Raw genomic sequence first — 24,715 nt, 5'->3', positions numbered from 1 at the left:
ATACAGTGCTATTTGTGACTCATCAGAATATAATACTCCTTGATTTTAAGGCAGTATATATTGTATAGACCTTTGGATTAATTAATGTCTTTTTTGGGGAAAAGAGGAAAGTACCACATTAAATGCAAAATTGATTGCGTGCTCATTTCACTAAAGTTAAAATGTAAAAAAGAAAGCAGAAGGAGGCAGTGAATCAGGAAAATACGGTAATCTTTAAAAACTGAAAGATGGCCCACTATGGAAACAAAAAATAATGAGTGAGAGAAAAAATGCACAAAAATGGTAACACAATGGACTAATAAGGGGCATTGTTTTAGATAAAGAGCTCAGTGTCCAAGGAGTGTAACTTCTTATTCCTGTTAATTAGTACATTTTCTTACAACTGTTACATTTCTTTCCTCCAATAACCCCATTTACGATACGAAATGAACTCTTTGTCATCATGGCCGACAGATGGCCCCCAAACCGTGTGTTATTGTCCTTTATTGAAAATTAAATGGCAGTAGTCATAAGATGACACCCTACATAAGTAGGGTGTCAGGTTGAAACATCAAAATACTAAAAAAGTGAATTTGCAATGGAGCACCATGTGCTTGTTTATTAAGCCCGTTAACTAACAGTATATAGTGGACGTTCTGATAACTACCGTCGTTTCAAAGTAGTGATGAGCAGACACAATACTGCCGATATCAGCAAACACTGAATATTAAATGAAAATATTTCTGATTTCTTCAGTGACAGAGGCACTGACAGAGATTCACTGTCTATTTGCATAAGAGAATCAAAGGCTAAAGTGTAACTGGAGGGGCTGGTGGAAATGAAGATGTGGGTTTGGTTTGGTTTGGGTTTTTTCCTTCCAAGTTCACAAATCCCTTTGAGTCTGTGCACAGACCCCAGTTTAAGAACCGCTGATTTCACCTCAAATAGTTCAGGTTTGTCCAGGTAACTGATTATATCAGAAACAAGGAGCTCCAGGTTGTCCTAGAGTTGAATGAACAGTCTTCAGTGATTACTTTGTCACTTGCTGTTTGAGCATTTCTGCCACAGGAATGAAGATGAAGCCCAGACTTTTTCCCCAGAGAAGTTTCCTTCCATAGCTGCCCACCTTCTCTCCCCCTCACCCCCCACTTCGCCCAGCCCTGTGTCTTAGCAGGAAATATCACTTAATTGGCCAGAACAAAACTAGGAGGAGAGGTGGACACCTTGGTGGCTCCTCATTGCTTCACCTTGAGACTTAATCACTCATGTCTAATAGCCACGCAAAACCTTCCCTCTCCACTGCCCTTGGCGTTCCTCTTGCTAATGATCCTCTGGGTCCCCTCATTATAACTTCAAGTGTTTACACTTCACTGATGGATTAATCATCATTTGGGCTGACCCTCTGACCTTTTACAATCAAATCTCTCCTGTCATCTCTCTTACTCTCTTATAAACATCTTTCGAGTAATCATGTTTCATTTACCTGATTCATACAGACAAATCTCTATGTGGTTTTCAACTAAGTGGACTGTTGTCTCATGCAACTGAAACTAGCTTCAGGTGAGGCTTGATCTAGTGGTGAGATTCTTTCCATCTAGCTGTTCTCTACAGTGTCTGCATCGTTCTAATGCAGACTCCCCTTGCAGTGCTACACAGGGGAGATGGGTTGCCTGGGGGCAGTCAAGGCCCACTCCTTAAGCTGAGGGTGGGACCCATGTTACCCAAACTCTGCTGCACCATAGGGCAGGGGTGACATGGCTTCTGAGATGCCAGCCAACCAAGTCCAACAAAGCAAGTGATTGTAGAATTGATCAGCCATGAAGTAAAATTTAGAAAGCTATTGAGTGTTGAGGCCCTGCCCTGTGGCAATGCTATATAGCAGGTACTTTTCCTGCGCCACGTCAGTCAGTGCTCACAGCAGCTCTGTGGGGTGAGTATGGTTACCTCCATTTTACCAACTCAAGAGAGTGAGGCTCAGAGTTCATGTGACTTGTCCCAGATGAGGTAGCTGGGAAGTGGCGGAGTTGGGATCCAGACCCTGGTCTGATTATAAGGCTTGTGCTGCCTGGACCGTTCCAGATGGTATTTGGGTACATTTGGGAGTGTTAAGGTGTAGGGTGCTTCTGGGCCATCCACAGCAAACACAACACAGTGTAACTTTGAAAGAACAGGTGGGAATCTGGAGTTCAAGAGCTGGTGTGACCACAAGATGATGCCAGGCATCTCTGCACCCCAGATCCCTCTCAAGTCAGTGCATTGGAGCAGTGGTTGGCCAAGATCCCTTCCAGCTCCCAAATTATGTGAAGACAAATGCCGTGCAAAATGGTGCAGTGTGGTTGGCATGTACCTTTACTTTTTGCCTCATTGTTTGCCCAGTTTTTAATGTTTGCATTACAATTCTAGCTGGATTAAAGTCGATTAAAACATTTTTTTTTCTTTTCAGGGCTTCCTGTATTATTGAAGTGTTTTATATATATATATATATATATATATATATATATATATATATATATATATATGGGTTTTTTTTTTAAGCCAGCCTGAATAAGTTAAACTTTAGCCTCTGATGTTGCCAGAGCTTCTTAAAATGTACTCAATAAACTGCTTTGGCAAGCTTTTTGCTAAAAATCCTTTGCAACCTTATGTGTCTGGTGGCCTTTGGAGAAAGCAGAAATATGCAAATGGATTTGTGCAAATCATGTTTGAGCTGCAGGCTAGGACCTATAAAGGAAATGTTCTATGAACTAGTAAAATGTTAATTAGCTAAAATTGAGAATCTAAAATATCTTTCCACTGACTCAAGATACATAATATATGTGATCTTGGTAGACTTGGAATGACCCCCAGAGTTATAACCCAGTAGACATTTTAAAAAAATGCTTTGAAGCCTTTGGAAAATAAAAAAATTTATTACTTCTGAGTCCTTCTTGGGACATGACAGCATAGCACCCATAACCTAGAATGTCTGTACACAGTGCCTAAATGGACACATGTTTTCTGGGCCATCAACTCGTTTTATCATCCATCATTCTTTGTTGTTGCTGTTGTTTGTTTGTTTCTTGCCTTAAAATAACTCATCTTGAAGTCAAAGTGGAAAAGGCAATGAGAGGTAAACCACAGAACATTAAAATGTGAGGTGTGTGATGTGAGTTATATTTTGCAATGCTCTTTTGCGTTCTGTTGTGTTTCTAGTTGCAGCTGTGTTCTTTGATTCTTGTTTCCCTGTGGCAGATATTTATTGAGCCTCTAATATGAGCTGGGTACTAGCTCCATGCTTTGCTGGTAATCCTGGGAGGTAGGTGGAAAAGATGAGAAACTGAGGTCCAGAGTGACTCTTTGATAAAATCTTTGTTATTATTATTATAATTATTATTATCTCAAATACTGTTCAGATAGTAGCTCTTCTGCTGCCTTGCTATAGCACCTTTGGCAAACTCTTTCACCTCTCAGGACCTCAGTTTACTCATCTGTAAATTAGGAGGCTGGTTGGGTCATCTCCTGGTTACTAGGGGGATCTGTGATTCTAGGCTGTGCCTTAGGAGGCTTGCTCTTAGGAGATGGCTCCCCAACCTAGTTTTGATGATTTACTCTGAGACCTGGGGAGGCTTCCAGGATTGGACTGTATGACCCTTCATCCCCAATTCTATCACCTTATCTGAATAGAAAATCTTGGAGTCTGCTTCAAACAATCTTTTCTCTTGAATTTTGGTCCGGTCCTGGAAGGTAGTAGAAGAACTGGGGTGAGCCCTCATAATACTTTCAGCAAGAGACTACGACAGGAAAGCATTGAAGTGTGTGTGTGTGTGTGACTTTAGAACCAAGTTTTATGTGGTTGCCAGGGAAAATTGGGAAACCAGTTTTTAAGGGCATTTACACTTTCCTAGCAGCATGCAATTGTGGCCCGATGCCCTGACATCTGTTCTGTGAGCCCGGAAGACTTATTTGCTTAGAAGAAAATCAGTGCCCTCTAATTTAAGTTTCACGTCTTTTACTGCTGCGATTTTAAGTCGCTGTAGAAAAGAGTTGTATTTTTCTACCTCCCAAGTCATGAATATGGATTTCTATACCCCAGAGAAATCAAGATAGCAAACAATTTTTAGGGATCACTTAGTATAAGGATGCGGGACTAGGCTGCGGGACTTCCACAATAAAACAGGTGGACTCACTGCTATTGAGGAATTTCAATTTGACCATTCTAATCCCCACATTTTGTGATGAACATGGTGGTGGTTTCACCATTTTTCAGATGAAGACATTGCCAAAGAATGTTCAGGAATCGACTTCTGGTTACACAGCAAGTAGCAAAGTTGGGATCTGTACCTAGACTCGCCTGAATCCAAATCCGTGATCTTAACCATCGCTGTGTCTACTTCCAGCTCTTTGAATATCCATCACCAAAATCCTTCTGGGTGTGATCAGTTTTTATGTGAATTAAAACTGCTTGGGATTGAAGATGCTGGCCTGTCTGGGCTGACCTCTTCAAAGCTAGGCAAAGCTAGGGCGGTAACACCTTTTCCTGTGGCTTCTGCTCCAGTGCTAGCCAGTTAATGCTGTGCCCACGAGTCCCAGTCACATTCCTAGGTTGGTACTCAACCCTGCGTATTTGAAAGAACCCCCAGGTAGGAAAGCTGAGTTGGTTGGAGTAGCTGGCAGAGGCAGAGAAGGCCATCAATGTCCCTGTATTCCCCTTTCAGACTGCCCCTCACAGCAGGCTCCTCTGGTTGCCTTCCAGTGTCATTTACAAGTTTATCGCAAGTTCCTTTAGGGTGCTTTTGTAGATGAGAAGGGATTTTTCCATTTGCCAGCCCAGTGGGTGCCTCTGTTCTGAAGCGGGCTGTGTTCCTACAGAAATCCAAGAGACCAGAGAAACCCTGGTCGAAGTGAACAGTATCTTAACGGACATGAGACAGTTATCTGCAAATCTTAACAACAGCCTGAGTAACGTTAAAAGGAACCTGGAGCAAGCACTCACTGACCCCATGTGCTCTGTGCATCCGGTAATGACCACTTGCAGCAACATTATGAACTCTCTAAGCCTTCTGGATGGCAGCATCGATTTTGATCAGGTGAGGAGGTAACCTGGCTTCAGGGCAGTGTCATTGGGACAGCTGGGGAGGGCTAAGCATGGGCTCACCCATCAGGTGCCCAGTGGCTGGGGGTCTCTGTCAGCCTTCCTGGTTATTTAGCCATCATGTTGGAACGGCTGTAGGAGGAGAGAAGAAATAATGGGAAATACTCCTTGAGAGTTCTCTGCCATCGATTTGATGAAATACATCAGAATGAATTGAGCTTTTTCTTTGTTCAGATTCTTCTTTTTTTAATTTTAATTTTATTTTGACAGTTTGTGCATTTTATAAGATATTGGCTATATTCCCTGTGTTGTACAATGTATCCTTGTAGCTCATTTTATCCATAATAGTTGTACCTCTTAATCCCCAGCCCTGATAGTGCCCCTCCCCGCTCCCCACTGGGAACCACTAGTTTGTTCTCTGTATCTGTGATGAATTCAGCTTTAAAAAGGAAAAAGGAAGCAAAAGCCATTTTTCTAGACCTTTAAAAATTAAAAAATATATATATTTTTTGTTTTTTTGCGGTACGCGGGCCTCTCACTCCTGTGGCCTCTCCCGTTGCGGAGCACAGGCTCGGGACGCACAGGCTCAGCGGCCATGGCTCATGGGCCCAGCCGCTCCGCGGCATGTGGGATCCTCCCGGACCGGGGCACGAACCCGTGTCCCCTGCATCGGCAGGCGGACTCTCAACCACTGTGCCACCAAGGAAGCCCTAAAATATATTTTTAAATGATAGGCCTAGTATATTAACCACAGGTGCCTAAATATAAGGTACTTTTTCACATTCCCAAAGAGAAGATTAGAAAAAAAAAAAGAATTTGGAGCAACTTGAATATATAAAGTTCTGGGATATAGATAAAATAATCATGTCTACTCATGATTTTTAATGTATCAATATAGTGATATGCACACATAGCACTTTATATAAAACAATATTTTAATATAGCTAGATTTTTCTGACTTTCACATTTCATGAATCAATTTTATTCAAACACTTAACATTCAACATCTGTGTTGAATCTACTACAATCACTTTTGTTGTCATTGAACAGTTTTTCAGAGTGTAGGACCTATACTTGGCATTTAAATTGTTTGAAATCGAGTTCTTTTGGGGGTAACTTTTTTTTTAACATCTTTATTGGAGTATAATTGCTTTACAATGGTGTGTTACTTTCTGCTGTATAACAAAGTGAATCAGCTATACATAAACATATATCCCCATATCTCCTCCCTCTTGTGTCTGAGGTAACTTTTAATTTTGATGGGATTTTAAAACATGCAGAAAATCTTTAAGATTAGTGTACAAGGAAGCCCTGTTTACATCTTTTACCCAGATTCACCAGTTGTCAACACTTTGCTCCATTTGCTTAATGGTATTATTTTATACATTTATCTATGTATCTATCATCTATTTGTATTATCATATGTATGCATACAATACTATGCATTTTGTCCTTTTCTCAATCATCTGGAGGTGAGTTGCAGACATTATGCCCTTTTACCCTTAAATATTTCAGTGCATTTCCTAACTTTACATAACCATTATGATTACCAAAATTAGGATATATGACATTGACCCAATACCACCGTCTAATCCACAGTTTATATTCAAATTTTGCCGATTTTTCTAAAATGCTCTTTAAAAAAATTTTTTTTTTTCTTTTCTCCAGTTTAAGGTCCAGTCTAGAGTACACATTGTCTTCAGTTGTCATGTGTCTTTAGTTCCTTTAATCTGGAACAGTTTCTCAGTCTTTTTTCTTTAGCGACATTGACATTTTTTAAGACTGTAGGCCATTTATTTTATAGAATGACCTTCGATTTAGGTTTGTCTGATGTTCCCTCATGATTCGATGTGAGTTATGCCTATTTATCAGGGATTTCACAAAAGTGATGTTGTGTCCTCCTTGATACGTTGTGTCAGGAGGCCCATGATATTTGTCCCAGAATTGGTAAGAGATAGAACACGTTAAATCCATGTATAACACTATAAATGAAAAACTTATTCCAGACCACTTACCAATATAACCACTATTACTTTTAAACATGTGTTTTTAAAAGGTTGTTTACAACTGTATTCAACAATATTCAGTACCTGAAATTGTGAGGTCACACACATTCAGTGTTAAATTTCTTGCCCTTATTTTTAGCTGACTGCAATAAGAGACCTTCAAACATCGAAAATTAGTGCTTGTAGAGTCCATTCCGAGCTAATGTGTCTGCCTCCGACAATACACTATTGTTCAAAGGAAACTTAGATCACACCCTATAATATAGAGACTTCAGGACTTGGATTTAAGATGATTCCCTTTTTTATGACAAATAATTTGGGGGGGGGGTAATCACCTTGCTTTATGTCTTGTTTTATAAAATTTCAGCTCCCATCTTTGGATGAACAAATTGGTAACCTTAATGATACTCTTCAAACAAATTTGTCCAGCCTAGTCCAAAAGGTATGTTTTTTGGGAAAAAAATACAGTAGATTATTTTAAACAATAGAATAGTACATAAGGAAATAGGTAACAGCAAAAAAGCAGTGAAATTCTGGATAGATAACATCTATCACCCAAGAAGGGTGATAGATGTTATCCTCCAGGTAATTTTGTGCATTCCCATTCAAGAATTTTTTATTATGCATCTATTGTATGCAAAGCACCTTGCTAGGACCATAAGAGATAAAAAGAAAAGCATGATCTCATCTTCCTGGGGCTCAGAATTGGATGGGTATAGTGTTGGACCCCACGCTGATTCTGACACAAGACGCTCTCCCACTCTGCCGGTGAGTCAGCCATGTTGGTTTTGTTTCTTCCCACTTCTGCTCATGTGTACAGGCTGTGTGCTCTGCCTGGCACTCTCTTCTTTCTCCCTCTCCTTTGCCCAGCTTCTTGGGCTACTAGGGACTAGTTACTTTAAGCTTTATATATCACTTTCTTAACGAGACCTTCCCTGGGCATCTTGACCAGATCAAAACCTCTTTTAATACATTCTTACAGCATTGCAAATATTCTTTGTTAAGTTCCTCACAACTTTGATTATTGCTTTCATGTCTTGATCGTGCCACAAGACTGTAAATCCTAAAACAGGAAGGGGTCACATTGATCTAGAATACTGTGATTTCCCCACTAGCCTAAAAGGAAGAGAATAGCTTTATTCTTGACTCTGTCTTTTAGCATGGGTATAAAAAAGTCATCAGATATCTATTAAACACTCATCTACATATACTAACGAAGGAAGTGTCCCCTTAAACAAGTCATTGAAAACTCCTGGTCTTTGCTGTCTGATGTCACCTCATTTGTCAAATGAGGGAATTGAACGAGGAGATCTGTAAGTCCTCTTCCAGCCATTAAACCTCTTATGATGGGTCACCTCTCCAAGTCCAAACACAGATAAATGTAGAGGGGTCAGTTGTACCAAACCAACACAAGCACCAGTGTGCTGGGTGGTTTAGTTGCCTTTGAGGAAACAGAAGTCATGAATGTTCTTTTTATGGCATTGCTGTTGCTAGGCTAAAGTGGAAACTTGTTGGCACCATAAATCTTATAAACTTTGTAACTTAGATTGGACTGCTATAAAAGAATATCATAGAGTAAGTGGTATATAAACAACAGAAATTTATCTCTCACACTTCTGGAGGCTCGAAGTCCAAGATCAGTTTGCCAGCAGGGTTGGGTTTTGATGAGGACACTTTCCAGGTTGCAGACAGCCATTTTCTCATTGTATCCTCACAGGGTGAAGAGAGCTCTCTGGGGTCACTTTTAAGAGGGCACTAATCCTGTTCATGAGGGCTCCACGCTCATGACTTAACAACCTTCCAAAGGCCCCATAACATCGCACTGGGGATTAGGATTTCAACATATGCATTTTGGGGAGATAGACATTTGGTTCATAAGAGGTTGTAATCACTTCAGTGTTCCCTAGCAGATGTCTAAATATGTCAGCAGACAGTGAGAAACACAAATTAAGCCCCTTCCAGAGGAAAGGCTGTGCTGATTAGTTGAGTTGCTTGGAAATAATGACATTTTCCTGTCATGGATTTAGCTCCAAAGTGATATAGCTTGGCATGGCTGTTTGGGTTTTCGTTTTAGCCTCACTACAATTTGTATTCTTTCTAGGTTGTGTTTCAGGGCATTACTATTTTCTATGAGACTAGATCTCCAATTTTATTGTGTAATTGGGCTGGAAAGTAAGATTCTATTTTTAGAAATTCACTTTATAGCCGCACATGGTACATAGTACAGATCAGGGTTTCTTAACCTCAGCACAATTTGGGCTGGATAATTCCTTGTGGTGGGGCCTGTGCACTGCTGGATATTTAGTAGCACCCTGGCTCGTGCCCACACAGTGCCAAGAGCACCCACACAACTGTGATAACCAAAACGTCTCCAGACATCTCCTAGGGGACAAAATTGCCCCCAGTTGAGAAACACTGGTATAAATACATGGAAGCTTTTAACATGAGTTAAAAGTTTAAAACTCTTAATATGATCTTCAACAGATACAGTTTAAGGCAAGTCATCACTAAAAGGGAGTTTTTTTCTAGACTTTTAATGACTGTATCATGATCCTTTCGGCCTTAAGATGAAGGTTACATTTTAGTGTTTCTTCTCTGCTCCATTCTAAGCTTACCATGAATACTAGTGAACTGCTCTTCTACATACACTGTATATCCATTGATTCTGAATTATTTTTTAGGGCTATAGATCTTTCAATGCTATACCTGAGATAGTGCAGAATGAAACCGTGAACGTCGTATCAGGTGAGATTCCCAAATGGAAATAACTGTGTATCTCTTCTTGTTAAGAATTGGCTGGTTAGTACAAAGAAATGTATCGCTAAGAATTGTTCTTTTTCCCTCTTAAGAAAAACATTCTCTCACTAAAACCTTAAAAACTAAATGAATATTTCAATTGTGCTACCTTCACCAACTGATGTCGATTTAAAAAAATAATAATCCTATCAAACGCTGACTACCATCCTTCTGTGGCTGGAAGCTTCAGGGCCGAGGGCACTGTGATAGCAGCCTTCATCAGGAGCTCTCAGAGCTGACAACAGCCATAGTTTATGACTTGGAAGCTCACATTTTGATTGTTTTCACTGTGAATTTATTTTCTAAACGAACTTAAAATTGATTTTTTAAAAAGAATACTCTGTCTAGGGACTTACTTTGTCTCTTCAGGAAAATGTTCATATGCCTCGGAGGCTGATGTAATGCTACTTTAGGGTCTTAAGTTTGCTTACAATTTTGGAGAGACAGAACTGAGGTCTGTCAGTTGAGAGAGTTCCACTGGTCTCAAATGACCGAATCACGTTGAATTCAGGTTATGGTATCTGGGGTGAATGTACAGAGTAAGAATGCAGTATAAACAGTTCTTTATGCAGGAATGGGAAGAAACCTGGGTTGTTTGCTAAGGGAAGACATCTCTGAAGCTATGTAAGACTATCTTCTCTCTGTCTCTTTTTTTTTAAATCATCTCAGGGCTTCTTTTTATCTGTTGACTAAGTAGTTTTAAAATGTTGTGTTAGAGGTATTCGATTTTTTTTTTCCCTAATATTATTCCTTCAACCCCTTAAGACTTGGGTAAAAAGGATTTTATCCTACTACATAGTGCTTCGGAAGTTTTGTGGGTTCCCTTCTGATTTAAAATATTAAGATATTCAAAACAGAGTTCACGCTTTCCTGTGCTAGCATCTGAGGGCTAACCCACGCTGTACATCTGATAACCACCTGCTTACTAATCTCTGTGTTTACTTTTTTGTTTCCCCTTTCTGGACCTCTTCTGCCAATACGTGCAGCCCTCCCCTGTAAGTCTGGCCAAGTGAGGCTTGCAGTTCACGTGAGCGAGGCCGGGTGTACACACTGTCATCACATAAACACGAGCCAGAGTTTTCCTGAATCTCAGCAAGTGCCACTCCATCAGACTGAAGACCAAGCGCTGGTTTTTATGTCTTTCCAAAACCAATAACCCTTAGCTCCCATGTTTTGGGCATTAGGTCCTACCCTGCACACATATTTTGAGTGCCTACTATGTGCCAGGCACTGCTGGGCTCTGGGGATGGTAGATAAAGAAGGCACGACCCCTGCCTACCCTTCAGCTGGGCATGGATACAGATGCCCTTTTTCACCCTCTGGGAACCTGGTGAGGTGTGTGCAAGGGATCCGAGGTGGGGAGAGGGTAGCAGAAGGCTTCCTGGAGGAAGCGACATCCAAACGGAGGCCTGAAGAAGGCACCAGCCCCTTAAAGACCCACCAAGGCTGTGGAGTGTAGGAGGGCAGTACAGCCTGAGGACCAGAAGGGGCTCGATTCTGAGTTGAGGAAACTGTGCGTAGGAGAGGGGACGTCTACATACCACATCTCTCAAACCCCCAGAATTCCCAAGGTTAAAAAAGAGACCTGCAGAGTTACCTTGTGGAGGGTCCTGGGGTCTTGTGGCACACGAGCCATTTGGAGGAGACATCGAGCCACTGTGAGCTCTCCTCCTATGAGCTCTACATGTGAACCACAGGCTTTGAAAAAAAATTCCCACCATTGTTATGTACTTTCCTTTTGGACGAGGCTACCACCTCCCCTAAGTTCGCAGGGAGCCCTGGGATCGAATTGTGAGCCCTGCCAATCTTGTTTCTGCTGCTGCAGAGACATTTATCCGCCTTTCAGGATCAGTGGACCTTGAACCGATTAGTATGTTTTTGGTATGTCCCTGTCAAGAATCACAGTGGATAAGGCCACCTTCAGATCAGGTGTGAGTGTTGGACCACGTGACAGCTCCCACCCCTGGTGGCTTTGATCCCAGGACCTGCCATGATGGTCAGACACTGTCCAGAAAACTGGAACTTACCTCCTCTCTGACAGATTAATAGAAACTATTTGACCGCTGGGAATACTATTGCTTTTTGCATGTAAGAGACACGGGTGTGCTTTAACAAGTCTCAATTTGTATGAGTCAAATAAAATTTTAACAAAAGTGTCACCTGGGGTCACTTGTTCAAAAAATTGGTCTTGGAGAATTACTGTGTTCCTGAGTACCATTTCGTAGATGGAGGAATTGTTATATTATTAAATTATTTTTGGAAAATCATTTAACAGAAGCTTTACAGTTAGATAAACCCGAGTTTTCATCCCATTTCTAGTGCTTTCTGAAAAAGAGACATATGGGCAAGTGATCTAACCCCTATGAGCCTCAGCATCACTGTTAGTGAAACGGGAATAAGAAATGGGTTAACATTTATAAAAGTGCCCGGTCCGTTGTAGTGGCACACAGTACATTTTAATCACCCGATCCATTTTTTTCTTTTTTTAGTGAAATAAGTAGAAGAAAACTCTGGCTTGATTTCAGCACCATGTCATTTAAGTTAGCTCTCATAGCTTGCTCTTTTGTTAAGTAATTGCTTTTTGATGGGCTTAGCTACATTCATGCTTGTTGTAGAACCTTTTCATATTTTAAACACATACATAAATAACATGGGAAAAACTAAAAGCAGTTCAAGCTTTTCACTTGAGTTCCGAGACAAAGTTTCTCGTCTCCTCTAGGTTTGAAAATGCATAACTGAGGCATCTTTGTTTTCAGATGTCAAAATGACGTTGGATTCCATTGGTTCTGATATCAAAAATATAAGCAAAAATATTCCTATTCAGGATAAGCTGTCAAATTTCATTCGTTACCTTAATGACACTGAAAATTACATCCACCACCATTTACCCACTTTGGAAGAATATGATTCATACAGGTGAGTGCCTCCTTTGAGCTGGTACACTAAGGAGTGAAACTTGCTATGGAACGGGAGAAAAATTTGACAATATAACCAGGATAATCTTATGAGAGCAAATTGTACAAAGAGGCCATAATGTGATATGTATTCACTCTAGTTTATGTTCAAAAAAATTGAAGTGTTCACTTCGGCAGCATGTATACTAAAATTGTAACTATACCAAGAAGACTGGCATGGCCGCTGAGAAACGATGGCATGCAAATTCATGAAGCATTCCATATATATATATATATTTTTTTTAAATTAAGGACTGAAAGTTCTTGAGCCAAATAGTCAATTATTTGCAGTTTTGATGTCATCCGTGGCTTCCGAAATCTTGGTTATAATTATCTAAGGCATGTAACAGGATTTTAAAACTTAAAAGGAATTAAAAAGGGCATTGGGATAATCTTTTTCTTTTTGTTGGTTTATAAAAGAAATATGTAGAGGTTGATTCTTACAGAAAGAGCATCCTTGAAACCAGTGAATTGGGTGAAGCTGCTGTCGTTCCCAGCTCTTTGCCCTTTAGAAACATGCTAGTGGTAGGGTTTGGCCTTGGGAGGTGATGGTGGACATAGATCTCAGACAAGAGCACTGGAGAAGGCAGGACTTAGAGATTCAAGGCATTTCCAGGCTCATGTGAGATGTAAGACGTACTCTCCGCTCTGAAAGGCTCAGCCCCACGACCGCCCACTGGAACTATTCCTACTGCTCAAACCCACGGAGATTCTGGACACTCCCATTCCTGTTCAGGTTATTTATTATGCAAGAACACAAGATAAATAATAAAATAATAACAATAATTGCTAGCCTTTAGGGAAGAGTCACAATGTGCCTGCCATGTGCTGTCCACATGGCATCTCATTTAATACTCAGAAAAATCTCCTGGGTTGTGTTCTGTTTATAATCCTGTTTCTTAGAGGCTCAGGGAGGTGAAGTGATTTTTCAACTCCCACCTGACTATGCCCTTAATTATCAATATGCCATTTCCTACTGTGTGGCTTGGCCACCCCAGCAGGTGTCGGAACAAAGATAGGACAGACCCTTTCCCAATGAACTTACAATCTCAGAGGTCAGACTTTCACAGATGAAAAGAATGGTACAATGATCTGTCTACATACCAGCTCCCTCTTCCTTCCACCTTCCCCTGCCCTGAGACTGTAAGTTTATTTTAAAAAGAAATTTAATGAAGCAGATGAGGCTTGCATTAACTGTAAAGGATTTCTGAGGCCAGGTTCCATGGCTTATTTAATTTTGTGTCCTCAGTATCTGGAACAAAAAGTCACAGAATGGGTGCAGGTAGTTATTATAATTATCAAGGTTTTTTTTATTGGAGTATAATTGCTTCACAATACTGTGTTAATTTCTGTTATACAACAAAGTGAATCAACCTTATGCATACGTATATCCCCATATCCCTTCCTTCTTGAGCCTCGATCCCGCCCTCCCTATCTCACCCCTCTAGGTCGTTACAAAGCACTTAGCTGATCTCCCTGTGCTATGCTGCTGCGTCCCACTAGCTAACTATTTTACACGAGTTTGTTCTTAGTTGAATGAAAAACTGTAGTGACAGTTTGTTTTATAGTGTTTTAAAGGTTGGGAAGCATTTCTACCCTTGAATGCTCCTGGGTTGCTGGAAAAGTTTGATGTACATTCCGGGAATGCCAGTAAGACCTAATTGAGGATCCGTTCTCCTGAAACGTCTCACAGGACCATTACAAAGTCGAGACTTGCATTCTGCAGGCGTTCGATTTAGGATGCTCCTAGAATTCTAAAATATTCAATGCACTCATCACATAGAGAGTGCCTGGCTCAGTAAGGAACACAATTCACTCCCCACCGCCCCCAAATATTCCTGCAACCACAAAACATTTTAGATAAAAGACCAGAGAAAGGAGACCCCAGTTTCCTTATCTCTTGTCTAATCATGATCTGTCTACATCTCATCATCGTTATAATAAGTACTTACAGCCTCAGGAACCTTGAAAGAACTTACAAACCTTAAGGGACATGGTTATCGGTAGCCTTGGAGAGGTTGAGTCAACCCTGCTTCTGGGCCCTGTGGAGGTAAGGCAAAGGAAAGAAACGACAATCCCATGACCACTGAGAGCTCTTTGAAACCAAGATAAACACTGTCTTGGTTGGATTGGAGGACTAGGGGTGAAAAGGGGTCTTTTCACAGCACTCTCACCCTCTGAGGAATTAACAGAGGAATCTGATATTTGATTGCCAAGAGTTTTTCAACCACTCCAGCCCAGGTCTAGCAGCTTTTGTGTTGTGATGATGTCACCTCTTACGTTTGCTAACACTGTGTTTGCTCCACCAGGTGGCTGGGTTCCTTGGTTGTCTGCTGTTTACTGACCCTCATAGTGATTTTTAATTTCCTGGGCTTGTTGTGTGGCACGTACGGCTACGACCAGAATGCCACCCCAACCAGACGAGGCTGCGTCTCAAACACTGGAGGCATCTTCCTCATGGTGTGAGTGTTGGCTCTTCCTTGCCGTGTGTGGGGGATGCAGGGAGGTAACTCTGGTGTGACAGGGACCTGGTGACCTCTGGTAAGCAGTCTGGGTTCCAGTGACGTAGGGCTGGTGTGACTACTTTCATCGGTCTGGGAAATTCCATTAAGCATGAAAAGTAAAGGAAACTCTAGATCGGTTGCACTTTGACAAGCTTAAAAGCTGATAGCTCTTTAAAGCAGCTATCAGGGAAATTATTTCCAGTTTGCTTTCTCAATTCTCGTTGTTTTTCCCCATATCTGTATCTACCTATCTATCCATCCATCCATTCATTCACCATACTTGCTGAATATTGACCTGACAGACAGACACTGTTCACTCTGAAACTTGATTTAGAACAGAGGTTGCCTACCTGGCACCCTTGGAGTTAAACAAGTAGCCTACATTAGTGATGCGATCAGGTGTGAAGTACCAGCAAGTGGTGAGCCTGCAGTGGACTGGAGCAGTTATCCCCGTTTCAATTACATTCACATCCAAGTTCATATTTTTGGGAAAAAAAACAACAACCTTTATAGGGTATAACGAAGCAGAGGGGGCATGAGCTGGGTGGAACTGGAGTTGGAGCCAGTAATGTAAACCAGTAACCAGGGGTAAAAGCTTCAAATGCTCCCTAGAGGGGAATCTGTGTGAGTTCCAACTCGACATTCTCTTTTCTGATAAGCTTCATGGAGAACCAGCAGCGAGGGGTGTGATGGGGCTCGAGGGGAGTGTAAAGATTTGGAAGAAGTCCTTTGGGCAATAGAGAATCGAAACCACAGCCATTTCTTTGCTTATGTCACTAGGGACATGCATTACGTTGCTTTTTTTAAACTTTGGGTCACTGTGATAGTCATGCTGCTTATGAGCTGCGATCCTAAGGCCTTTTCCTTAAACCTTCAGGCTCCGCTACAGTACACTTTACTAACATTAATGCAGGCACATGAGTTTCGTTTTTCTATTGAAGTATAGTTAATTTACAATTTGTGTTCATTTCTGCTGTACAGCAAAGTGACTCAGTTATACACATATATACATTCTTTTTTCATATTCTTTTCCATTATGCTTTATCACAGGATATTGAATAGAGTTCCCTGTGTATACAGTAGGACCTTGTTGTTTATCCATTCTCAATGTAGTAATTTGCATCTACTAACCCCAAACCTCCCAGTCCCTCCCTCTCCCTCCCCAACTCCCCCTTGGCAACCACAAGCCTGTTCTCTATGTCTGTGAGTCTTTCTGTTTCGTAGATAGGTTCATTTGTGTGTGTGTGTTTTTAAGTGAGTTTTAAAAATAACCTTAAAGCTAATGACATGGGAGTCTGCCAGAATTGGACAAAATTGGACAGAGCTCCACACATGGAAAAGCCTATTTGCTTACATACTTAAACTTAAGAAATTAAGCCAGCAAGGAAGAGTGTATGTGCCCAGCCTTTTTGTTTAAATGTACACAGCTACAGACAGAAAATTAATTTAATGTTCAGAATTTAATAATCCTGACACTTGGCTGTTTGTCAGTGTTTTGATGGTGAATTTATAGATTACATCTATTTATTACATACATTTATGTATTACATCTATTTAATTATTTGAAAGGAGGGCGTAACTTGCTCTGAAAAGGTACAAGTTTCATAAAATTCTATTCCACTTTTAGGGATGAAACCAAAAAATGTGATATCTAGCTTCAAAGAATAAAAAATAGGAGAGTCATGAGTAAATTAGTGGAGGCTAAGAGCAACTTCAGTTTGGCTGTAATACTCACTTCTGCAGATTAAGGAATCTCTCTAAAGGGTTAAAGTCACATGGAAATCTATGGCTTAGGAGCCGTAGGATTTATCTCAGCAGTGGGGAAAAGGCTGGTAACTATAAGCTGCTGTCAGATGCATTTTGGGAGGTCTGCAGACTGGGATTTCTGTACTGTCGAAGCCTACCACTCATCATGGCTTGCTTTGCTACGCTTAGCAGAATTCTCCATCTCTCTCGAGACATCTGGTAAACAACTGGATAGACTAATCAGACTAACTAGAGGAATGCCGTTTCTCCTTCATAATTGTTTACTTGCTTGTAGAAATGAGAAAGAGTATATTTAGTTCAGCTTCAACCAAAACACCACCTGCTCTTTAAAAACGGTGACGTTATCCAATCAAGAGCATGGTCTCTTCAACAACCAAGCAAGAATCCTTGCCTCCCAAGAGGATCCCAGTGAAAGACCTGGAAGGAGGGAAGCAGAGAGTCCTGGCTCCTATCCTGTGTCTTCTGAGGGTCCAGGGAGCATTTTAGGGGCTGAATGGGATGCAGTGGTGAACGTACATCTACGGGGGGAATATGGATGGTTTCCCCAGAGATAAGGAGACCTAATTAAGGCAACCAGAAAACAATCTCTTGTACCAAAGACCGTTATAAAACTTCCAATTTTAGCTCTTGAAAACAATGCCCAGATTATCGAGACCTCTGAAGAGAAACTAAGATCACGTGTTGCCGTGGGCATATTACATACGGCTGGTGGCAGTTTCAGTGGTTATAGATATTTCAGAGAGCAGTTTGTCAGGCTATAGCAGGTCATTCCCATTTTAGGGAATTTATTTTGAGGCAGTAGACCAAACTATGGGAAAAGCATTTTGAGCAGAGACGTGTTTTTGTGGTGTTAGTTGTGACAGTGAGGCATTCGAAGTAGCACACAAGGCAGCCACTTCGGAGGCTGGAGTAGATTATGTGGCCGCTGAAAGGATAGAGAGGTTGGCTGTCCTGGGTGGCTGACGAAAGTTTCTAAGATGTTTGACAAGGGCCCACAAAATTATGCACGTGTGTTTTGGGTTTTTTTTCGTTTTTTTTTGGCGGTACGCGGGCCTCTCACTGTTGTGGCCTCTCCCACTGCGGAGCACAGGCTCCGGACGCGCAGGCTCAGCGGCCATGGCTCACGGGCCCAGCCGCTCCGCGGCACGTGGGATCTTCCCAGACCGGGGCACGAACCCGTGTCCCCTGCATCGGCAGGTGGACTCTCAACCACTGCGTCACCAGGGAAGCCCAATACATGCATATTTAGAAAACAAAGGCTGGAAATGTTAACAGCATGCTCTTTAGAGCAGTGGGGTTGTTTTGAAGTGAAGTGTTCTCTCAGAGGTTTGTAACTAACACACACACACACACACACACACATACACACACCCTCTGATGCCCACAGTTAGAAGCCTGGTGCCTGGCAGAGCCTTCACACACCTTCCCCTTCTTCACTCTTTCCCTAACGCAGTAACCCTGTTGGTCTGAGAAGGTCCAAAGGGACTTAGGGCCCCACCAGCAAACATTCCTTGCTGTTTATTTCGGAGGAGCCGTGCAGATGTTTCTAATTATGGCTTGAGCATTTGCACTGGGGGGGAGCCATGCCCTTTGGGAGCGTTGTGATTGAGAGCATCAGCCTGCACACTTCCTAGGGTCCTTCCTGGTGTGCGCCAGCGATGGTACAGGGTTCGGCTATTCCATCTAGACTGATTTAAGAGTTTGCTCCCTCTGTGTCTCCAGCGGGGCCACTGGGCACTGCTAGAGAAAAGTCACACAGCAGAGCACATTAGGATCCCTACAGAATTGTGATTCCCCACCTCACGTGGACCCTCCACAGCCCTTCAAGTTCCTTCTTAACTCCCTCCCTCCCTTCCTTTATTCTGCGATTGTCTTTCCACTCTGATGCATCCATCCTCCTTAATTTCCTTTTCTCTTCGCTGATGGGCTTACCTTTCTCTTCACGGAGAAAATAGAAGCCATCATAAACTTGCCACCTCCAAACCTCTGAAGGCACCTGTGCTCACAGGCATGGGAAGACAGAGGCAAAAGGGTCTCTCCCATCTAGGCTCCCCCGCTCCCCAGCATCCCCGCTGTGCTCTCAGCCCATCCCCACCCACCATCCCGAGGATGGAACAAAGCCTCCCTTCTTTCTCCTGCATCTTCATTCTCATCTCCTCTCCTAGACTTTCTTCCAAACACTTAAACATGTTCTGTTCTCCTCCCCTCCTTAAAAACCAAAACAGAAAACCCCCTACCAATACCCCTTTCTCCATCTAACTCCACTCTCTGCGCAGATGTCTCAAAATAAAGATCTGTGCCTGCTGCCCGTCTCCTGCCCGTCTCCTGCTTTCCCACCTCCTGCCCAGCCTACACCACTGTGGCTTCGTTGCCGGCCACTTTCAGGTCAGCAGTGACTTCTGTGTCTCCAGTACAGTGGACTTCTTTGAGTCCTTCTTGACCGTGTCCTCACAGCAGTGACTGGAACAGCTGCCACTCCTTCTGCAAACACTCCTTCATACCCCATCAGTGACCTCACATCCTCATGGTCTCCTTCCCACCTCCCTGACCCTTCATCTTGGTCTCGTTTGCTGCCTCTCTCTCCACCACCTGTTCTCCAAATGGTGAGGTCCCCAGGCCCAGTCCTAGGCTGCTTCTCCCTCCAACCCCAGCCCCAGGGATCAGTCATCATTCCTAAGCCACTGACTCACTAAAGTAGGTCTGTAACCCAGGCATCTGCGCTCCAAACACCTGGCAGACTCCTCCACAGCATGTCCTCCGAGATGTCTCCCAGGCAACATGACCAGAAGCCGATCTCTGCCCTCCCTGTTCCTGCTGCTGACAAGCCCTGGTGCCCCTTGCCCTCCCTTTCCTTCACCTCCAGCGCACGTCTTCAGGACGTCCTGCTGCATCTGCCTCCTAGGTCACACCGCTTTCACCCGCTGGCTCCCCTCCACTACCGCCAGCTGCATCAGGCCACCATCTGGGGCTAGAAGCAGCCTCCTTTGTGGCATCCTCCTCCACATGGGCACCTGTCCCTCCATCCTTCACGCTCTGCCAAGAGGGCTTTTCTTCAGAGAGAAATGGGGGTGTGTTCCTCTGGTGCTTAAAGGTCTTCAATAGCTTTCCCTCCCTGCATCCCCCATGCCCCCCCCAGCTCGCCCCTACCTGCCTCTCAAGCTGCCGTTCACTGCTCGTTCTCTGCCATCTCTCTGGATGCAGAGCTACGTCAGCCCCTTTCAGACTCCCAAGAGTACATTTCCTACTGTCAACTGAAAAACATGCACAACCTGAAAGCTGAGAATTATGTTTTATTCGGCAGACAAAACTGAGGACTTAAGCCCAGGATGCAGCCTCTCAGATCTCTCTGAGGGACTGCTCCGTAGACGTAAGGGAGGAGCCCGGATACAGAAGAGTTTCTGCAACAAGGACCAGGTGGTAGGAACATCAGAAGGTGACTGTTCATTAAAGAAAACCAGACATCCCAAGTTAAGGAATTTAGCACTTTTCTATGTATGGAAGATGCAAGAGTCTGGGCTCACTGAAATCATTCCTTTGCCCTGCACCTCAGAAGTGCCAGCATCCTGCACTTCATCTTGAGTCTCTCAAGGTGCCCCTGTTGGAAGGGGGCTGCAGTAGCTGATGACTTGATGGTGGGCATCCTGTTTTTATCCTGAGTTCCCTCAGTGCTCACTGATGGAGCAGATAGAATGTGATGGATTGATGGCTGCAACATCCTTTGTTTACTGATATGTCAGGCAACATTTTTTCATTGACACTGCCTTACAACCTCCTCCCTCACTGGAAAGCCTTGCTTCACTCAAATGACTCCAGAGCCCATGTCTGAACCACCGTGCTGGGCTTGCAAGCGAGCGAGGGACTCAGTCCTAAGTGTTCCCTAAACAAGCGCCTGGTACTTCCTGTCTGCACCCCTCGGTAGGCCGACCCGTTTAACCTGCAGAAAGCTGAAGACTCCAGGTCATTTTATACACTGAATAGGTAGAATGGGTAAGTACTAGTAGGTAATATTGAATAATTCCTTGTAGAATTATTCACTTTATTTCTATTTTTTTCCAGTGGGGTTGGATTCAGTTTCTTCTTTTGTTGGCTATTGATGACCATCGTGGTTCTGACTTTTGTTGTTGGTGGAAATGTGGAAAAACTGGTCTGTGAACCTTACCAAAACAAAATGTTATTCCAGGTAAACATGGTTTTTGTGCCCATTATGAAGAGCTTGAGCCAAAACTTTTATTTTCCCCTTTCTTGTGGGTTTCTTCGAGAGCAAAAAGATGAACAGGTGGTTTGTATTCAGTAGGCTGAGATTCCATCTATTTGTCAGAGCAAAAAATGTGGCAGTACAGTTGACCCTTGAACCACAGGGAGTCGGGGGCGCTGACCCTCCACGCACCTCAAAATCTGCATGCAATTTATATTCGGCCTTTCGTATGCACGGTTCCTCCATATCTCCTTTCTTGGATTCAACCAACCTTGGACCGTGCGGTACTGTAGTATTTACTACTGAAAAAAATCCTCTTATAAGTGGACCCTTGCAGTTTAAACCCATGTCGTTGAAGGGTCGACTGTATTTTTTCTTTTTTAATGTAAGTGAAATCAGTACCAGGAATTAAGGCTTGCTCGTCAATGTTGATTGTAATATTTGGGGAGAATACAATTCTCCTCAGCAGTAGTTCCCAAATGCAGAACATCAGAGGATAAGTTCCCGGGTTCCTTCTATACCTCAAGAGGTTTCTGACATTTCACCTAACTTCCCAGATGACAGCTGCCCACACAGATGGTTTGAGGGTCGTAAATTTGAAGTGAAAGAGACTGATAAATGACACACCTCATAGCTGAGGGCTGTCCCTGGTGGAAATCTGACGAGGTAGTTGGGAACTGAATTCAAGCTTCACTTTCTCCATCTAAGACCAACTACTTCACGCTCTAGGGCACCAGGTGCAAGTTTAGCTTCATTAGTTAATGAGGAAGTTTTGATCTGCATGTCTGTCTTCTAACTTTGGCTTTCCAGTGTTTTTCTCTAGATTCTGATTTTAAAAATATATTTGTTCTCCTATTTTATTGTATATATTTTTTCACCTCAAATCTGTTATAAAATCCGGTGAATGCTTGCTGAAATAAACCAGTTGTGGTGGTGGTGTTTTAATTACTCAGTTGGTTGAGGAAAATTAAATCGGGAGCATCAGTTTGTCAAATTATCTCCATTTGGCCTCTTGATAAAAAATAATAATAACATATCAAACCAGACTTCATCATCTTTTGTACTGTGTTAAATTGTTAAAAAGGAACTCTTAAAAAATAGAGGATATTTTGAAACCGTTTACACTCCGTAAGTGTATATACAGTCATGTACCAATTAGCCCACCTTAAATATACATAATGTGAAGTCAAAGATTGTGCCAGATTTAATTCCTTTTGTCTAGAGGGAAGTAGTGAAGATCTGGGTCTACTGCTTCATGGCTTTCTATTAGATATCCTGAATCAAATTATCTATTTTTCTCCCATTTCTAATGTGTTTATTTTACTAAAATGAAATGTTCCCCCCCAAAAGTAGTCTCAATAATTCCTACTAATGCTATCCAGTGGTCGATATCTTTATTCCAATCACACTATTATTTTCTAGTTTTAAGTTGAAAGTCAATGAGGAAAATCATGGTATAAAAATCCCCCAGATGCCGTATATTGAACAGAATATTCATTTTATTATATGCATGTATGTTAGTGTAAAACTGTCTTTATAAAAAAGTTTTTAAATTTGTTCTAGGTTTTGGACACGCCATATTTACTAAATGCCGATTGGAAATACTATCTCTCTGGCATGGTATTTAACAAATCAGATATTCATCTCACTTTTGAACAAGTTTACAGGTATAAATAATTGCATCATGCATTTTTTGCTACTTAGAATGTTGTGTTTTTACAATGAGAATTTTGCTTTCAACGTGTCTTTAATTTTAACGGTCAACTTTCCAGTTTTAGAAGTAAGCTGTTCTCTGGTCTTAGCAGTAAGACCAAAAAGATAATCCTTTCCCTGAAAGCCTTCTAGGCCTTAGGATGGTGCTGTCCCAAGCCGCCCTGTCTTAATTACTAGAATTCACTGGTAACAGTGACCCTAAAATGCATTCTTGTTTAAGAATCACCCTGCCCCAAGTAAATGCCATATAACAAGAATTCATTGGATGGGTCTGTTGATGGAAACAGTCAGTAAACATGGGAATTCCCTGGAGGTTCAGTGGTTACAACTCAGCGCTTTCACTGCCAGGGCCCAGGTTTAATCCCTGGTCGGGGAACTAATATCCCGAAAGCCATGGTGTGGCAAAAGAAAGAAGAAGAAAATCAATAAACAGTCTGTAATAGGAATAGAAAAGAGTTTTATTTGAGCCAAACTGATGACTATAGCCCCAGAGACAGCCTCACATATAGCTCTGAGGAATTGTTCCAGAGAACCATGGCTTTTCAGAATAGTTTTATATCTTGTCAGAACAAAGAACATTAAACAAGTCAGGGATACATTCATTAAAGATTTCAAAAAAAAAAAAAAAACAGATCAGGATATACACAGTGAATCACTGTGGCCTTGGCACCTGGGAAGGGAGTCTTATCATCAAAGGAGTACCAACATAGATGTCCCAGGGAGGGGAGATATTTAATCTTTATTTTAACATGGACATTCTTCACTTCTGGTCAATGTACCCTTTTCTTTCATAATTAAAGCCGATGTACAGTGTGTGTTTGACAGGCCACAAACAGCTTGTTTTAGTTAGCATAAAATTTGAGTTAAATCACGTAGAAGCCAGAATGACTTCCCGAGACCTCAATATGTGAACATTTCTTTCGTCAGGTCCAAATCTCAGGACATGCTAATTGCAATGCAGCTGGAGATCCAGGCTGTACAGTCAGGCTGCCTGGGCTCCAGTCCTGGCTCTACCGCCGGGGGCCTTTGTGATCTTGGGCAGTTCCACTTCCTGTCGCTTCAATAGGGGATGATGACAATAGTAATCTGAGTATCACCAGCTCCCCATCACCTCTAGCGAATGAGACAGCAAACAAGCGGCACAGGTGTCAATCACTCACACCTGCCTCCATGGCAGGCAATGGTCATCAACTGTGGTCTTCTACTTTGCCCAGAGGGTCACAGGAGCCTTCTCAACAGCATGTTCTCGGTAGACATTTTCAATTCATCGGAGTTTCTGTGCACAGTTACTCCATCCCTAGGCTCGGAGGAGGCCGAGCTCCTTTGCCTGGTCTGCCTGCTCTTTGTGATTCTGGCTCCCGTGGAACTCTCTGGTCTTACCTCTGTTGGTTAGTGTATCAGACTCTGTTCCAATGCCAACCTACTGTGGGGCTCCCTGGAGAGGAGTATCCACCTCTTGGGGATGTGGGAAAGTTGCTTCTCCCAGGCATCCCTCGGGACTGGAGGGCCTTGGCTACTGCACAAGGAAGAGGTGCCCCAGGAAGTGGCCATCTGGGTGGCAAGGATATGCATCAGATGAGGCCACCCTGCTTAGCTCAGCCGAGGAAGCGTTTGTCACATTTTAAAGAAGCACGGAGAAGTGAGGCCAAGTTAGGTTTATAGCCGAAGTGGACCTACCGTTTGGATGTTTGTTGCCCCCTCCCTATCTCCATCCTACCCTTAGTCCAACC

The 24,715-nt window shown here is 42.5% G+C and overlaps 1 protein-coding gene and 1 non-coding gene across 2 annotated transcripts in view; both read left to right on the top strand.

The window, feature by feature from the left end:
- PROM1 (prominin 1) overlaps positions 1-24,715 on the top strand; it is a 98,243-nt gene that overhangs the window by 58,748 nt on the left and 14,780 nt on the right. The window contains 7 exon segments of the mRNA XM_032631714.1: positions 4,828-5,045; positions 7,424-7,498; positions 9,738-9,801; positions 12,609-12,768; positions 15,116-15,268; positions 21,134-21,257; positions 22,836-22,939. Of these exon segments, the coding sequence (XP_032487605.1) occupies positions 4,828-5,045; positions 7,424-7,498; positions 9,738-9,801; positions 12,609-12,768; positions 15,116-15,268; positions 21,134-21,257; positions 22,836-22,939 (898 nt within the window).
- Positions 12,929-13,035, top strand: LOC116754887. Its single transcript, XR_004350213.1, has one exon. It is a non-coding gene; the product is annotated as a U6 spliceosomal RNA (small nuclear RNA).

This window comes from Phocoena sinus, chromosome 5 (genome assembly GCF_008692025.1).
Source record: "Phocoena sinus isolate mPhoSin1 chromosome 5, mPhoSin1.pri, whole genome shotgun sequence".
NCBI classification, from domain to species: Eukaryota; Metazoa; Chordata; class Mammalia; order Artiodactyla; family Phocoenidae; genus Phocoena; species Phocoena sinus.
Note: the sequence above shows the minus strand (reverse complement) of the source record. Positions and strands in the feature narration are given on the sequence as shown.